At 38.9% G+C, this 18570-nt stretch overlaps 2 protein-coding genes across 2 annotated transcripts; one reads left to right on the forward strand and one right to left on the reverse strand.

Annotated features, from left to right (window-relative positions):
* Positions 1–3980: 3980 nt before the first annotated feature.
* On the reverse strand, positions 3981–9883 carry LOC120175210. The gene is made up of 7 exons (XM_039181886.1): positions 9725–9883; positions 7262–9624; positions 6784–6850; positions 6446–6681; positions 5124–6229; positions 4907–4983; positions 3981–4058 (listed from the first exon to the last, which is right to left on the reverse strand). Exons 2-7 carry the CDS (start codon positions 9310–9312, stop codon positions 3981–3983), a joined length of 3615 nt encoding a protein of 1204 aa, XP_039037817.1. The 5' UTR covers positions 9313–9624; positions 9725–9883.
* Positions 9884–13844: 3961 nt separating this feature from the next.
* LOC120175221 lies at positions 13845–14759 on the forward strand. The gene has a single exon (XM_039181891.1). The coding sequence runs from the start codon at positions 13845–13847 to the stop codon at positions 14757–14759; it is 915 nt and encodes a 304-aa protein (XP_039037822.1).
* The last annotated feature ends 3811 nt before the right edge of the window (positions 14760–18570 follow it).

Below are 18570 nucleotides of genomic sequence, written 5' to 3' on the forward strand. Positions count from 1 at the left end.
CAAAATGGAAGCAGAGATGGAAAGCTCACAAGACGGTTTGCTACAAAAGATCGAAGAAATGTTTAAGAAGCACATTACAAGTGGAAAAGCTATTGTTGACCCAAAATCATCTGATCAGGATCTCTTGCATCCTCCAGGGTTTGAACCTATGGCATCGCATCCTGTCGGGTTTACATATGGCCCCCAGTACCCATCAGGGTTTACACCCGACCCTTCGCATCCTCCCGGTTTCACCCGAGTGCACATTTTAGTTAGATCGCCAGCTGTGCAAGAGGCTCACCCAGGAGTCTATATAGCGAATCAGCAAAATCATAATGAGCCCGCATTTCAAACCGATTACCCATCGGCTACTAGGGCAAGACCCATTGAATCAGGCGTAGAAGAGTTACCACCTGATTTTCAGGAAGTCTCAGAAAAAGGAAGGGTTAACAATGATATAACCCAGCAGTTGAAAAGCCTGGAGGAAAGAATGAGATCAGTAGAAGTTGAGCCATTCTATGGAATGGATGCTAGAGAGCTAAGTTTGGTGCCTGACCTGATTTTACCCCCGAAGTTCAAAGCACCAGACTTTGAAAAGTATGATGGAACTACTTGCCCATCAGCTCACCTCGTCATGTTCTGCAGAAGAATGGCAAGGTATACTGAAAATGAGAAACTACTGATACATTGTTTCCAGGACAGCCTAACAGGATCAGCAATTAAATGGTACAATCAATTGACTAGATCCCAGATCAAGTCATGGAGAGACTTGGCTCGAGCATTTTATGAACAGTATCGTCATGTCACCGAACTAGTGCCTGACAGATGGACATTGCAGAACATGGAAAAGCGACATAATGAAAGTTTCAGGCAGTACGCCCAAAGGTGGCGTGATGTTGCCTCACAAGTACAGCCACCGTTGCTGGAAAAGGAGGCTACGGTTATCTTTGTACATACTCTGAAGGCTCCATATTTGGGGCATATGTTGGGAAATGCTACGAAGAATTTTGCTGACTTGGTTCTTTCTGGAGAATTAATCGAAAATGCCATTAAAAGTGGCAAGATTGAAGGAGGTGATGGGTCGAAGAAGCCCTATTTCAAGAAAAAAGACAATGAAGTGAGCCAGACGAGTACTTATAAAAAGAACTACGCAGCCAGCGTCACAATTTCGCAGCCTAAGACGGAGAATACCAACACCCATGAAAATAGAGGGCAGAGAAGGGAGAATACAAGACCGACTTTCTCACCAGTGCCAGTACCATATTCAGAAATCTACGCCTCTCTCTTGAAGGCAGATTGAATACGCGCTTACAAATTGACTCCGATGCAGCCACCTTACCCTCACTGGTATAATGCCAATGCTCACTGTGAATACCACACAGGGATTACTGGGCATGATATCGAGAACTGCCCACAATTTAAGAAGGTTGTACAAAACCTTATCAACGCTGGAGATTTGGAATTCAAAACACCAGCTGTAAATACTCACCCTATGCCCAATCATGGGGGGCAAGGAATCAACATGGTTGAAGAATGAGAGATCAGGACGACCAAGAGAAAGGTGTCAGAAGTCAAATCTCCCCTCTGTTGGGTGTTCAGGCAGCTGTGTACATCGGGAATGATTAAGGGAAGTCCCGAATCAAGGTCATTGGAACAAGAAACATACTGTGAACATCACCAAACTAAGGACCATGATATCCAGAATTGTCCTGAATTTCGAGAATTGCTTCAGAAAATTATGGATAGTGGAGAAGTGGAATTTTTCAGTAAGAAAGAGAAACCACGAGAAATAGATATCTATATGATGGATGGCTCGGGCAGAATGACGGGGACGAGAAAACTGATAGTCATCACAGTTAATCCTGGACAAGAGAGATCATCGTCAACAACTCCAAGGGTGGTGATTACAACTCCATCCCCCTTCCCATTCAAGGATACCCGACAGGTTCCTTGGAGTTATATAGCCAATGTATCAATACCAGAGGGGTCCAAGATATCTGAAAGAACAAACGAGGAAAATAAATCAAGCTCAGAAGAAGTAGGTGAGGTGAGACATTTCACACGAAGCGGAAGATGCTACTCACCAGAAATGTCCCTCGAGATAGACAAAGGAAAAGCTAAAGCCAAAGCCGTCGTAATGCCAAAAATTTTCAATGAAGAACCTCCACCGATCATTAACGAGCCTATGATTGAAGCTCAAGGTCATGAGTTTTTGAGGTTTCTTAAGCACAGTGAATACAATATAGTGGAGTAGCTTTACAAACAGCAGGCAAAAATCTCAATCTTGGATCTTTTGATCAATTCCGAAGTACATCGGAACACCTTGCTAAAAGTGCTCAACCAAACGTTTGTTCCTGAGGATATATCGACGAATAAATTGGATCGAATTGTGGGTCACATAGCTGCTGAAAACTATATTACTTTCACTGATGATGAGATCCCGGAAGGAGGGATGGGATCCATTAAGGCTTTAAACATCACTGTGCACTGCCACAGTCATGTCCTGCCAGGGGTTCTTATAGATAATGGGTCGGCACTGAATGTAATGCCCTTAGCTACACTGCAAAAGATGCCCATTGATAGCTCACTTATGAGAGCGTATCATAACATCGTCAGGGCATTCGATGGAACCCAGAAGGACGTGATGGGAAAGCTGGAAATACCCTTAATGATTGGGCCTGCTATTTACAATGTTGATTTTGTGATAATGGATATCCACCCGACATACAACTGTTTGTTAGGGAGACCTTGGATCCATGCGGCAGGGGCAGTTCATTCATCCCTGCATCAAAAGCTGAAGTTCGTAATTGATGGAAGATTGGTCAGCATTGGGGCTGAACAAGAAATCATAGCTTCTGTAACGTCTGAGACCCCGTATATCGACATAAATGAGGACGCCTTGGAGTGCTCATTCAGGGCTTTGGAATTCATCAATGCAGCCTATGTGGCTGAAGGTAGTAGAATTCCATGACCCGCACTGTCGAATTGTACTAAGATGACAGTGAGACAAACCCTAGGAAGAGGAGCAAGGATCGGTAAAGGACTGGGAAAAGAGCTGCAGGGGCAGGTACGACCCATAACTGTTGAGTTGAAGAAGGACCGTTTCGGGCTCGGATTTAAGCCCACTGATACGAGTCAGTCCGTCGATTGAGGACCTCTTCGATTGTACCGGATCTAGAACGAAGTAAGCAATTCCTCGGCAGCAAACTCACTTGATAGTAAGGATGATGTTGGGGTTATATGGATATGAACGAAATTTGAATAAGGAATGATAATTGATAGATGAGGTAATGGAATTTAGGATGCTGGAAATTGGATAATAACAAAGAACAAGGAAGAACCTATACTAAAGAGTATAAACCCGAACCTTATACGTCCAATGTTCAAGGACTTGGACCCTTTAGATAGTAATCTAAGAACCCTAAGTATCACAAACTTAACACAACAAGAACAATCTTGAAATGTCAAGAAAATAGTTCTAAGAAGAACCAATTTGAGAGAATAACTCACAAAGTTTTAATTTATCAAAGTTCCTTCCAAAATGAAATTACAAGCTTATTTAATCTGTTTCAAATGCTTAGCCGAATAACACATAGTGTTTTTGGCCAGCTATTACGTCTAACAAATAATACATTCCAGTTCATAATTCTCCATGAATTCAAGTGATGATTCGGTGTAAAATGGAGACAACTCTTCATGGCCAGGTAATACTCACGTTCCTTCAAATTGATGCTTAAGTGGAAGCATCATCCAGCTTAGTGCCAAGCACATGGGCTGTTTTCAAAGTATATGTCTCCTTGGATGATCAGCACGTATGATCCTTCAAATAATTGCTTAGTTGGTTCACGCACATGGTTGGGTAGTGGAAAGGAGCATACGCACATGGACTGTTTTGATGGATAATATTCTGGTGCAAATAAATGCTGGAAACATGTGCAACATTATGGGTTCCCTCCAACATACGTGAGTGATAATATAGTCAGCAAAGTATGGGTCTGATTTCAGCTGGTTTCTTTGTCTCCTCCAATCATGGACTTATTTATGTCTTTATAATGCTTATCCAGGCTGTTTTGACGTGCCTACATGTGCAAAGAAGATAATAAGCAAGTATTTAAATTAAATGTGCTGGAATGATTAATTTAGTTGTAAATCCCGTATTTATTTCCAGCCTGTACTGTCTTCGGTAATCTGTGAATATCTCAAGCTTCCAGTATCGGATTGACACGATTCAAAATGCATTGGAAAGCTAAGAGATAGGGGATTAAATGCTAAGAGACTTAATCTCCCAATTATGCTTGTAACATGTTCAAAACTGGTGATAAATATAAGTGACGTGAACTGTCCACTGGAATGAATCAAATATCTTGCTGCTGTGCATGTATGTGTTATTATGAGCTAACATGCATGATATAATAACTAAAAATAATTAAATATTAAAACTAAAATGAGTGCACATGAATGATAATAAAAGAAACATGCTGAAAAGTGATTGTGGGTGCACGTGAAAGCAACTAAACTTGCTGTTATGTAATCAAATGATGAACATGTTATTATGAATGTGGGTGCACGTGAAACATGCTAAACAAATGGTAAATATGTTGTTTATGCAAATCAAATGATGAAACACGTGAATTAACTAACCATGATGTTATGCATAACAAATGATGATCATGCTATTATGTGAATGTAAAAAAAAAAATGCACATGAAATGATAAATGTATATGCTAACATGAAATGTAAATAAAATGCATATGTTTCCCTAGCATAACTAAGGTGGTGTTACACATCAGTATGTAACACATTAAGAATCTTCATTTCTAAGGCATGACAATTATGAATTGATTTATTAATTTGCAAACACTTAAGAGAAAGAACTTCCCTGAATTGTTTTGCCTTAGAACGTGTGATAGGTCCTATGGGTAAGACCTTCGGATCAGTTTCCTTTGTTGGCATAGACGTGCTCACATCATCCTCCCCTTCTTGAAAAAGATTTGTCCTCAAATCTGCAGAAACATCATAAGGGGATAAATCAGAAACGTTAAATGTAGCACTTACATTGAATTCACCCGGTAAGTCCAACTTGTAAGCGTTTTCATTCACTTTCTCCAATACTTGAAAAGGACCATCGCCTCGGGGTAACAACTTGGAACGTCGTTGGGCTGGAAAACGTTCTTTCGAAAATGAACCCAAACCCAATCTCCTACATCAAAGGTTACTCGCTTACGACCCTTATTCGCTTGCTTCTCGTACTGTTGAGTCCTCCGCTCTAGGTTGTCCTTAACCTGTTGATGCAACTTTTTAACATAGTCTGCTTTAGATTTTCCGTCTCTGTTCATAACCTGTTCTTGAGGTAATGGCAATAAATCCATGGGAGTTAAAGGGTTAAAGCCATAAACAATCTCAAATGGTGAAAACTTAGTAGCAGAATGAACTGAATGGTTATAGGCAAACTCAACATGTGGTAAACATTCTTCCCATGTCTTAATGTTCTTCTTAATGAGGGAACGTAACAAAGTAGATAAAACTCGATTGACAACCTCAGTTTGTCCATCAGTTTGAGGATGACAAGTAGTGGAAAACATCAGTTTCGTTCCCAATTTGTTCCAAAGAGTCCTCCAGAAATGACTCAAGAACTTAACATCCCTGTCAGAAACAATAGACCTAGGAATTCCATGCAAACGAACAATCTCCTTGAAAAACAAGTTGGCCACGTTAGTAGCATCATCAGTTTTATGACACGCAATGAAATGTGCCATCTTTGAAAATCTATCAACCACAACAAAGATACTATCTCTACCTGTCCTAGTCCTAGGCAATCCCAACACAAAATCCATGGATATATCCAGCCACGGAGAATCAGGAATAGGTAAAGGTAAATACATACCGTGCGGTAGAACCTTCGATTTTGCTTTCTTACATGTTACACAGCGTTCACAAATTCTTTCAACGTCTCTTCGCATCTTAGGCCAAAATAGATGCTCTTTTAAAATGTGCAACGTTTTAGCAACTCCAGAGTGCCCCATAAGTCCTCCTTCATGTGCTTCTCGAATAAGGACTTCTCGAATCGACCCTTGAGGAATGCAGATTCTTCCTTCTTTGAAAAGATAGCCATCATGTCGATAAAAATTCCCTTCTGCACCTTTCTCACATGACATATATCTTTCTCCAAAATCAGGGTCAGTGGCATACAACTCTTTAATATAAGCAAAACCAATCAGATGTGAATCCAAATAATTCAAAAGTACATACCTGCGGGATAAGGCGTCTGCTACAACATTGTCTTTACCTTTTTTATATCGAATGACATAAGGAAAAGACTCCAAGAATTCTACCCATTTAGCATGACTTTTGTTGAGCTTGTGTTGTCCCTTGATATGTTTCAACGCCTCATGATCAGTGTGTATTACGAATTCTCTTGGCAATAAGTAGTGCTGCCAAGTCTCTAATGTTCGAATGAGTGCATACATCTCTTTGTCATAGACTGGATAATTCAAGGTTGCACCATTTAGCTTTTCGCTAAAGTAAGCGATTGGTTTTCCTTCTTGACTCAAAACAGCACCAATCCCAATCCCGGAAGCGTCACATTCAACTTCAAATGTCTTCTCAAAGTTTGGCAAGGCTAATAGGGGAGCCTTTGTCAAATAATCCTTGAGTTCCTTGAATGCTTCATCTTGCTCTTTGCCCCAACAGAAGTTTGAATTCTTCTTAATAATCCCGGTTAAGGGGGCGGCAATTGTACTAAAGTTTGGTACAAACCTTCTGTAAAAACTGGCTAATCCATGAAAGCTTCGAACTTGACTTACGTTGACCGGTTCTGGCCATTCTTGAATTGCCTTAATCTTTTCTGGATCAACTGCTAGTCCCTGTGAACTAACAATAAAACCTAAGAAGGTAACTTGGTTAGTACAAAAAGCACACTTTTTGAAATTAGCATATAAATGCTCTCCTCTTAAAGTGCTTAGAATAATCCTTAAATGTTTAACATGCTCGTTCAAGGATTTACTGTAAATTAGGATATCATCAAAGTAAACAACACAAAACTTACCGATGTAAGGCCGAAGGACATGGTTCATTAAACGCATAAAAGTACTAGGAGCGTTAGTTAAGCCAAAAGGCATGACTAACCATTCATACAAACCTTGCTTTGTCTTAAATGCGGTTTTCCACTCATCTCCTTCCTTCATCCTAATCTGATGGTAGCCGCTTTTCAAATCAATTTTGGAGAAGATGTTGGCTCCACTAAGTTCATCAAGCATATCATCCAATCGAGGTATAGGATGCCTATATTTGATAGTGATCTGGTTTACAGCTCTGCAATCCACACACATTCTCCAAGTTCCATCTTTTTTTGGTACCAACAAAACTGGTACAGCACAAGGTCTTAAACTTTCTCGAATGTATCCTTTGTCCAACAGCTCTTTGACTTGTTTCTGTAACTCCTTTGTTTCATCGGGATTACTCCGGTAGGCCGGTCTATTTGGAATGGTAGCTCCAGGAATGAAATCAATTTGATGTTCAATCCCTCTAATTGGTGGTAATCCATCTGGAATTTCTTCAGGAAATACATCTTCAAAATCTTGCAAAAGAGATGTAATAGACATAGGTAAATCAGGGGGAATTTCAGCCAACAAACAATGATCTTTATACATTAAAATGAGTAAAGATTGTTGAGAGGAAAGACACTTCCTGATTTCTTTTCTGCTCGCATAAACGTTTATCTTCTTCTTTCCCTTTGCTTCTTCGCTGTTCTTCTTCAGACGAACTTGATCTTCTTGTACTTGACTTGGCATCAAAGGGGCTAAAGTGATTTGTTTTCCTGCATTCATAAACGAATATCTATTGGTGAATCCATCATGCATTACCTTCTTGTCAAACTGCCATGGACGTCCCAACAATAAGTGAGTGGCATCCATCGACACAACGTCACACGTTACTTCATCCTTGTATTTTCCAATGGAAAATGGTACAAGAACTTGTTTGGTAACCCTTAGCTCTCCCGCATCATTCAACCACTGTAGTTTGTATGGATTGGGATGCTTCGTTGTCTTCAGACCTAGCTTATCAACCATAACAGTACTTGCAACGTTAGTACAACTACCGCTATCGATAATTACAACACATACCTTGTCATTCACAAGACATCTTGTGTGAAAGATGTTCTCGCGTTGTTGTTCATCTCGGATTGGTTGTGCATTCAAGCTTCTTTTAACCACAAGTGCTTCTCCGGTTGCATAAGTCTGTACTTGATCGTCATCTTCATTATCGTCCATCAAAGGGGTGTCTTGCTCATCATTGTCAGATTCGGATTCTATTTCCCCATTCATACGTGTCATCATTGTCCTTCGGTTAGGACATTGACTTGCAATATGCCCTCTACCAAGGCATTTGAAACATTGGATGTCTCTTGTGCGTTCTGTTTGTATTTGTTGCTTTCCTCGTCCATTTTCAACAACGGGAGGTTTTGGACTACTCGTTTCCGCTCTTTCCTTAATCTTAAATGGTGTTTGCTTCCTAGCATTATTAGGAGTAACAGATGGATTAAAGGAAACTTTAGAAGGAGTATTACCTCGGTAAGAAGACTTTCTACGCTGTTGTCTTTCAATTTTGATGGCCATATGCACCATGTCATCCAACTCGACATAATGCTGTAACTCAACAACATTAGCAATCTCAAAATTCAACCCTGCAAGAAAACGTGCCATAGTTGCTTCTTTATCTTCCTCCATGTTTGCACGCATCATGGCCATTTCCATTTCCTTGAAATAATCTTCAACACTTCGATTTCCCTGTTTCAAGTTTTGTAACTTTTGAAATAAATCACGTTGATAATGAAATGGAACAAACCGTTTCCTCATGATTCGCTTCATTTCTGTCCATGTGTTCACTGGACCTTCACCGGTTCTTCGTCTACTGATCAACAATTGATCCCACCAAATGAGAGCGTAATCGATAAACTCCATTGCTGCCAAACGAACCTTCTTTTGTTCCGAGTAGTTATAACACTCGAAAACATGCTCAACTTTACTTTCCCATGCCAAATATGCATCAGGATCTGTTCGTCCCTGAAAAGATGGAATCACAACTTTTATATTAGACAAATTATCATCAAGTGTACGACCATGTCTCTGATTCGGTCTTAAAGGTTGGTCAATTTCGTTTTCATCATTAATCTCTTCATAATGATGCATTTGGGATTCTCCCTCAATCTTATCCATTCTAGAATGTAGAGTCTCAAGTTCAGCCCTTATCATTCTTTGTATCTCACGTGTAATGGCTTGCATTTGCAAATTTGGTGGTTGGTCACCTGGTTGGTTATCACTAGAACCTGTCATATTAATTCAAATAAAACAAAACAACACACAAAGAAAAAAAAATTAGTGTATATAGGACCTTACAATATACACACAAAGATTCTCACAATTTCGCTCCAAGGAAATCAAAGTTGACACTCAATCACTCAACACTCGTGTTTCACTCGGGAGAAACTTTTAATGGCTCTTTTCTGTCTCCCCTTCTGATCTCACACACTCAATGTGCCTTTTCCACTCGTTCCCTCGTAGTCAGTTCTTTTACGAACTAAATTCGATCTTTCAAAAATCTGTCAAGTGTGTCGGCTTAAAGGAAACAACAACGGTTGATGGAAACTGAAAAAAAATAATGAAAGGAAGGCTAAAATTCAAAGGAAATTAAAGAAAGAAAGAAAAATGAAAGTGATTAGTAAACTTACTACAAAGAAATGCTTACAACGGGACTGTCACCAATACAATCAAAGATGTTGCGTTTTGGATTGAATCAAAACTCAAAGCATTTCTCTTTAGCTCAAGACCAGAATTCTTTTTCTTTTTCTTTTCTTTTTTTTTTATTTTTTTAATTTTCGGAATTTTTTTTTTTAATTTTCAGGATGAATTTCTTACTTGGTTCGCCTTTGCTCTGATTACCATATGATACGAGTCAGTCCGTCGATTGAGGACCTCTTCGATTGTACCGGATCTAGAACGAAGTAAGCAATTCCTCGGCAGCAAACTCACTTGATAGTAAGGATGATGTTGGGGTTATATGGATATGAACGAAATTTGAATAAGGAATGATAATTGATAGATGAGGTAATGGAATTTAGGATGCTGGAAATTGGATAATAACAAAGAACAAGGAAGAACCTATACTAAAGAGTATAAACCCGAACCTTATACGTCCAATGTTCAAGGACTTGGACCCTTTAGATAGTAATCTAAGAACCCTAAGTATCACAAACTTAACACAACAAGAACAATCTTGAAATGTCAAGAAAATAGTTCTAAGAAGAACCAATTTGAGAGAATAACTCACAAAGTTTTAATTTATCAAAGTTCCTTCCAAAATGAAATTACAAGCTTATTTAATCTGTTTCAAATGCTTAGCCGAATAACACATAGTGTTTTTGGCCAGCTATTACGTCTAACAAATAATACATTCCAGTTCATAATTCTCCATGAATTCAAGTGATGATTCGGTGTAAAATGGAGACAACTCTTCATGGCCAGGTAATACTCACGTTCCTTCAAATTGATGCTTAAGTGGAAGCATCATCCAGCTTAGTGCCAAGCACATGGGCTGTTTTCAAAGTATATGTCTCCTTGGATGATCAGCACGTATGATCCTTCAAATAATTGCTTAGTTGGTTCACGCACATGGTTGGGTAGTGGAAAGGAGCATACGCACATGGACTGTTTTGATGGATAATATTCTGGTGCAAATAAATGCTGGAAACATGTGCAACATTATGGGTTCCCTCCAACATACGTGAGTGATAATAGTCAGCAAAGTATGGGTCTGATTTCAGCTGGTTTCTTTGTCTCCTCCAATCATGGACTTATTTATGTCTTTATAATGCTTATCCAGGCTGTTTTGACGTGCCTACATGTGCAAAGAAGATAATAAGCAAGTATTTAAATTAAATGTGCTGGAATGATTAATTTAGTTGTAAATCCCGTATTTATTTCCAGCCTGTACTGTCTTCGGTAATCTGTGAATATCTCAAGCTTCCAGTATCGGATTGACACGATTCAAAATGCATTGGAAAGCTAAGAGATAGGGGATTAAATGCTAAGAGACTTAATCTCCCAATTATGCTTGTAACATGTTCAAAACTGGTGATAAATATAAGTGACGTGAACTGTCCACTGGAATGAATCAAATATCTTGCTGCTGTGCATGTATGTGTTATTATGAGCTAACATGCATGATATAATAACTAAAAATAATTAAATATTAAAACTAAAATGAGTGCACATGAATGATAATAAAAAGAAACATGCTGAAAAGTGATTGTGGGTGCACGTGAAAGCAACTAAACTTGCTGTTATGTAATCAAATGATGAACATGTTATTATATGAATGTGGGTGCACGTGAAACATGCTAAACAAATGGTAAATATGTTGTTTATGCAAATCAAATGATGAAACACGTGAATTAACTAACCATGATGTTATGCATAACAAATGATGATCATGCTATTATGTGAATGTAAAAAAAAAATGCACATGAAATGATAAATGTATATGCTAACATGAAATGTAAATAAAATGCATATGTTTCCCTAGCATAACTAAGGTGGTGTTACACATCAGTATGTAACACATTAAGAATCTTCATTTCTAAGGCATGACAATTATGAATTGATTTATTAATTTGCAAACACTTAAGAGAAAGAACTTCCCTGAATTGTTTTGCCTTGGAACGTGTGATAGGTCCTATGGGTAAGACCTCCGGATCAGTTTCCTTTGTTGGCATAGACGTGCTCACATCACCCACCTTCCAGCAGCGGGGTCAAGAAATAAAGAAAAAGAATGAGGCGAGAAAGGCCAAACAGAGAGGAGAGGATATCTCGGGAGAATGCATGTCATTTCCTCCCCTGAAGAGCTCTTTCAAATTTGGAGGAGTGTACAACGCAGAACAACAGCTGACTAGCGCCATCGAAACCGAGATGATGGGCGAAGCTCTGAAAGGACTGTCAATCAATATGATTTCTGGGGGCAACCAACCCGGGAAGTTTCTAGCTGGAATTCGTCCGTGCTTTCCTGGTGAAAAGCTCGACAATTGGACAGCCGAGGACCTCCCCAAAGTTTTTAGGGTCAATCCAAAGTAATGCCCCAGAATAATTTGTATTAGCATCTAAAAAATATATGTTGGACTTTTTGTAAAACTTCACGCTTATCCCATCAATCAATAAAAGATATTTTCCTTAAATAACAATCATTTTCATTCTTCACGTTATTTCATAATGTTCTTCATATCATATTATTTATTCTTCAAATCTCCAAATTCTTCATTTTTTCATTACATCATATTCTTTATTTCTTTACTCTCCAATATATCCGAGTCAAATTTCATGTAGATGTCACAATAATACTAGCATAATTGTTCCTGAGGCCAGTTGCAAGACAAAGTTTGAGCGACCACCATGTTTGGAAGAAGTCAATGAATGTGAAGATGAAGAAGACTGTGAAGTCCCTAGTGATCTATTAAGATTGGTGGAAAGAGATGAGAAACAGATCCTACCCCACACGGAAGAAGTAGAACTTGTAAACTTGGGGACCGTGGAGGTACAGAGAGAAATAAAGATTGGCGCTACTCTATCCGCAGAAATAAAGCTAGAGTTGATAAGTTTGCTCTAGGAGTACAAAGATGTCTTTGCTTGGTCATATCAAGATATGCCAGGGCTAAGTACTGATATAGTAGTCCACACGTTGCCCATCAAGCCAGAATGCAAACCCGTCCAACAAAAACTCAGAAGGATGAAACCATAGATGCTATTAAAGATTAAAGAAGAAGTATCAAAAACAGATTGATGCAGGTTTTCTTCAAGAGGCAAAATATCCTAAGTGGGTAGCCAATATAGTACCTGTACCTAAGAAGGATGGGAAGGTCCGCATGTGTATAGATTATCGAGACATTAACAAGGCTAGCCCAAAGGACAATTTTCCCTTACCTCATATAGACACCCTGGTGGATAACACTACGGGGCATTCATGGTTTTCCTTCATGGATGGCTTCTCAGGGTACAATCAGATTAAAATGAACCTTGAAGACATGGAGAAGACGACGTTTATAACCATGTGGGGAACTTTCTGCTATAAAGTAATGCCATTCGGGTTGAAGAATACTGGGGCAACCTATTAAAGAACCATGGTGACTCTCTTCCACGACATGATGCACAAAGAGATAGAAGTATACGTGGATGACATGATTGCCAAGTCCATAATAGAAGAAGAGCATGTACAAAATTTGAGAAAGTTATTCCAACGATTAAGGAAGTACCAATTAAAGCTCAATCCAACAAAATGCACATTCGGAGTAAAATCTAGAAAATTATTGGGTTTTGTGGTAAGCCAGAAAGGAATCGAGATTGATCCGGATAAGGTTAAGGCAATTCATGACCTTCCCACACCACGCACACAGAAAGAAGTTCGAGGGCTTCTAGGAAGGTTAAATTATATATCGCGATTCATTTCTCAGCTTACTGATAAATGTGATCCGATATTTAAATTGCTCAAAAAGAATAATCCTGAGGTATGGAATGATGAATGCCAGGAGGCTTTGGAAGTCATCAAAAGGTACCTGTCCAATGCCCCCATATTGGTATCGCCAGTACCCCGCAGACCATTAATTCTCTACTTAGCAGTTTTCGAGAATTCAATGGGTTGTGTACTAGGGCAACATGATGAATCAGGAAGAAAAGAAAAAGCCATTTATTACTTTAGTAAGAAGTTTACTGATTGTGAGACTCGATACTCACCGATTCAAAAGTTGTGTGGTGCCTTAGTTTGGGCTACTCGAAGATTCGGACAGTACATGTTATACCATACTACATGGTTAATATCGAAAATGGATCCGTTGAAATTTTTGATGGAGTCCCCTGCTTTGACTGGCAGATTGGCTAGATGGCAGATATTGTTATATGAGTTTGATATTGTCTATGTGAGTCAAAAGGCAATAAAAGGGAGCGTTATAGCAGACTTTCTTACAAGTCGTGCCTCGGAGGATTATGAGTCTTTGAACTTCAATTTCCCATATGAAGATTTAATGTGTGTTTATACCGAGAAGGAGAGCTCCGAAGGCAACAAATCTTGGACTTTGAACTTTGATGGTGCTTCTAACGCTTTAGGAAATGGAATTGGGGCAGTGTTGATTTCCCCAGAGGAGATTTATTATCCTCTCACAAGAAGATTAGATTTTGTTTGCACCAATAACATGGCCGAATATGAAGCTTGCATTATGGGGTTAAAAGCAGCCATTGAAAGAAAGATCAAAACACTCAAAGTATACGGAGATTCCTCGCTAGTTGTGTACCAACTAAGGGGAGAATGGGAGATGAAAGACTTAAAGCTAGTCGAATACAGAAATTTAATCCTCGAATTACTAAAAGAATTTGAGGATGACACGTTCAGATATCTCCCCCAAGAGGACAATCAAATGGCAGATGCTTTAGCTACCTTAGCAGCAATGTTTAAAGCTAATAAAAGAACAGACATGATGCACATAACAATGCAAGTATACGAGACCCCAACCTACTGCTATCACTTAGAAGAAGAAATAGATGGTCATCCATGGTACCACGATATCCTACAATATATGAGATACCAGACTTATCCCCCCGGTGCATCTAAAATTGACAAGAAAACCATCAGAAGAATGGCAACCATGTACTTCCTTGATGGGGAAATCTTGTATAGAAGGGGCAGTGACCAAGTTTTACTGAGATGTGTAAATGCCAAAGAAGCAAAGAATGTGATGGAATAAGTACATGGAGGAACGTGTGAAACGCATATGAATGGATTGTCCATGGCCAGAAAAATTATGAGATATGGATACTATTGGGCCGCAATGCATACGGATTGTGTCAATTACGTGAGAAGATGCCATAAATGCCAGATATATGCGGATAAAATCCAAGCACCGCCTTCACCTTTGCACATTATGAGCTCACCCTGGCCGTTCTCTATGTGGGGTATGGACGTCATTGGGGCAATCACACCAAAAGCTTCAAATGGGCATCGATTCATTTTAGTAGCAATTGATTACTTCACAAAATGGGTAGAGGCTGCTTCCTATTCCAGTGTCACGAGATCTACAGTTTGTATATTCATAAAGAGGGAAATAATATGTCGATATGGATTGCCAGAAAGAATCATCACAGACAATGCTACTAATTTGAAAAACAAGATGATGGATGAACTTTGTTCGCAGTTCAAGATAAAGCATGCCAACTCTGTTAATTATCGGCCGAAAATGAATGGGGCGGTAGAAGCAGCAAACAAGAATATCAAAAGGATCATTACGAAGACTACAGAAACTTACAGAGATTGGCACGAAAAGTTACCTTTTGCCCTTTATGGGTATAGAACGACCGTGCGAACATCGACAGGGGCAACGCCTTTCTCTTTGGTATATGGAACAGAGGCACTCGTACCTATTGAGGTTGAAATTCCATCACTTCGAGTATTGAAAGAAGTGGAGTTGGATGAAGCAGAATGGATCCAGTCTCGCCTTGATCAACTGAATCTTATTGAAGAGAAAAGGTTGAATGCTATATGTCATGGACAAATGTATCAAAAGAGGATGATGAGAGCCCACAACAAGAAGGTACGCCCAAGAGAGTTCAAAGAGGGAGATCTAGTATTGAAAAAGATTTTGCCTATCCAGAAGGATTTCCGCGGAAAATGGATGCCTAATTGGGAGGGGCCCTATGTTGTCAAAAGGGCCTTCTCTGGGGGAGCGATAATTTTGGCGGAGATGGATGGAAGGGTACTGAAAAACCCTATAAATTCAGACTCTGTCAAGAAATATTACGCCTGAAAAGAAAAAAAAGAAAAAAGAAAAGGAGAGGTTCGAGGTGAAAACCCGTAAAGGGCACTTTGAAACCAAATGAGGATTTGAGTCGAAAACCCGAAAAGGGCGGCTCAAATACATTTTGATATGAAGGCATCTGACAAGTAAACCCCTTGAGATAGTAGTAGTTCATGAAGGACTTCACAGAGGACCACCTCAGGGTGTCAAATCAAATGGTACAAGAACAATGGTGCTAGAATTCATTAGGATATATGCTAATTTGTTTCTAGAGTTTTTTTTTTCTCCAAATGCCATGACTCTGTATAAAACTTCTCTTTTGTCAATAAATTTCATGAGTGTTATTTCAATCTTCAACTCATTTTTTATGTGTGCCACAAGTAACTGAGCATAACACAAATTCCAGAAATTTCTCGATATTACTTTTAATTAACTTGTAAAATAATGGGAATCCAAGGTCGTCTATTTGGGTCGATATTTGCACTAATTAAAGCAAAGGATTGATAAAAGGGCGAAACAAGAAATGACAGCAACCCGAAAAACACAGAGTCGACAAAGACATGGATTCGACAGGGATAAAATGGGAAAACAAAGGCTTACGAAACCCTAAAAACCCAAAGAACACATCATGTATACTCATGCATTCATTGAATAAGAGCATATGCATACATTTACATAAGGTTTTGAAAACATGACAGGAACTAAGAGAATCAACGAAAGATTCATTTCACAACTTACGCAGAGAATCAGTCCATATCTTTCATGGACCGCCGTCAATTCAAAAACCTTGAAGAGAAGATAAATATTTTCAGTAAAGAATTCGTAATGAAGAGATTGTTCAACTTTTTGCTCGATTCTATCACAGAAGGAGGTTGATCAGCATCGACTTTTGCTCGATTCTATCACAGAAGGAGGTAGATCAGCATCTACATCTCGTTCGATTCCATCACAGAAAGAGGTGGATCGATATTTTTATTTTCGCTCAAATCCATCGCAGAAGGAGTTGGATCAGCGTCAACTTTTAGCTCGATTCTATCACAGAAGGAGGTAGATCAGCATCGACATCTCGTTCGATTCCATCACAAAAAGAGGTGGATCTACATTTTTATTTCGGTCAAATCCATCGCAGAAGGAGTTGGATCAACGTCAACTTTTTTCTCGATTCTATCACAGAATGAGGTAGATCAGCATCGACATCTCGTTCGATTCCATCACAAAAGGAGGTGGATCGACATTTTTATCTTCGCTCAAATCCATCGCAGAAGGAGTTGGATCAGCGTCAACTTTTTGCTTGATTCTATCACAGAATGAGGTAGATCGGCATCGACATCTCGTTCGATTCCATCACAAAAGGAGATGGATCGACATTTTTATCTTCGCTCAAATCCATTGTAGAATGAGTTGGATCAGCGTCAACTTTTTGCTCGATTCTATCACAGAATGAGGTAGATCAGCATCGACATCTCGTTCGATTCCATCACAAAAGGAGGTGGATCGACATTTTTATCTTCGCTCAAATCCATCGCAGAAGGAGTTGGATCAGCGTCAACTTTTTGCTTGATTCTATCACAGAAGGAGGTAGATCTGCATCGACATCTCGTTTGATTCCATCACAAAAGGAGGTGGATCAACATTTTTATCTTCGGTCAAATCCATCGCAGAAGGAGTTGGATCAGAGTCAACTTTTTGCTCGATTCTATCACAGAAGGAGAAGGAGTTGGATCAGCGTCAACTTTTTGCTCGATTCTATCACAGGAGGAGTTGGATCGACAATTTAATTCATTACATAAGGCAGTGGATTAACATCCCCAACAAAAAAGTTCCTAATGAAAAGAACTTTTCACTCGAAGAACATTGCTTAAGCCGAAAAATGGTGCTTTATATCTTTGCTCTATTCCCGTTCCACATCAATGAGCAAAGAGGGGCAGCTGTAAACACCATTTTTTCAACACCAACACCTACCACCCCATTTTTTCAACACCAACACCCATCATCCCATTTTTTTCAACACCAACCCCATCACCCCTTGTTCCCTGCGAAAATCAAGGCATAATCAACTGAAAAATCATTGTAAAATTGGCTATAAAAGCCAAATGCATGTAATCAAAAAAGGAGGATTTTCTCTCTGATTTTTCCAGAGAAATACAAGCATTTAAGGGTAAATTTTTTATTTTTGTATTCAAATACTAATTTTTTTACTCTATGCTATTACGAGAAAATACTAAAATAATTTAGAATCAGAGAGAAAAGAAATAAAAATCAAATTATTCCAAGATATTTTGAATATTTTTTTTAGTTTTGAATCTAATATTTTTTTTGAAGCTTTGTATGTAAAATTAGAAGGAGAAAGAGTGAGTAGATTATTACCTTAGATCGGGATGGTTCGCAGTGGTGGCCATGGTGGTTCATGGCCAACGATCGTTTATTCCACGAAATAAAAATGAAATAGAAAAAGAGGAAGAAAGTTGAGAGAAATAATAAAGAGAAGAGGAGAGGAAATGAAAAACCATGCGTAGAAATGATTCTGGGGAGAGAAAAAAGTAAAGTTATTTTGGGTTTTGGGCTAATCACATGTCAAGTCATCCATTTTTAATATGTTTCATGTTTTAGTTTAAGTGTTAGGGTAAATAGCATACTAGGTAAATACCACCTCAGGGTGTCAAATCAAATGGTACAGGAACAATGGTGCTAGAATTCATTAGGATATATGCTAATTTGTTTCTAGAGTTTTTTTTTTCTCCAAATTCCATGACTCTGTATAAAA

The sequence above is a fragment of the Hibiscus syriacus genome, unplaced genomic scaffold (genome assembly GCF_006381635.1).
Source record: "Hibiscus syriacus cultivar Baekdansim isolate YM2019G1 unplaced genomic scaffold, ASM638163v2 tig00003151_pilon, whole genome shotgun sequence".
Taxonomy (NCBI): Eukaryota; Viridiplantae; Streptophyta; class Magnoliopsida; order Malvales; family Malvaceae; genus Hibiscus; species Hibiscus syriacus.

What these genes read in the sequence shown, in the direction of transcription:
- LOC120175221 (XM_039181891.1), top strand. Translation starts at nt 13,845, where the DNA reads ATGGATCCGTTGAAATTTTTGATGGAGTCCCCTGCTTTGACTGGCAGA.
- LOC120175210 (XM_039181886.1), bottom strand. Translation starts at nt 9,312, where the DNA reads ATGACAGGTTCTAGTGATAACCAACCAGGTGACCAACCACCAAATTTG. An exon ending in AATGGCCAGAACCGGTCAAC is followed by an intron (nt 6,682 to 6,783) that starts GTAAGTCAAGTT and finishes ATTATTAAGAAG; the next exon opens with AATTCAAACTTCTGTTGGGG. An exon ending in CCAGCCCAACGACGTTCCAA is followed by an intron (nt 4,984 to 5,123) that starts GTTGTTACCCCG and finishes ATGTTTCTGCAG; the next exon opens with ATTTGAGGACAAATCTTTTT.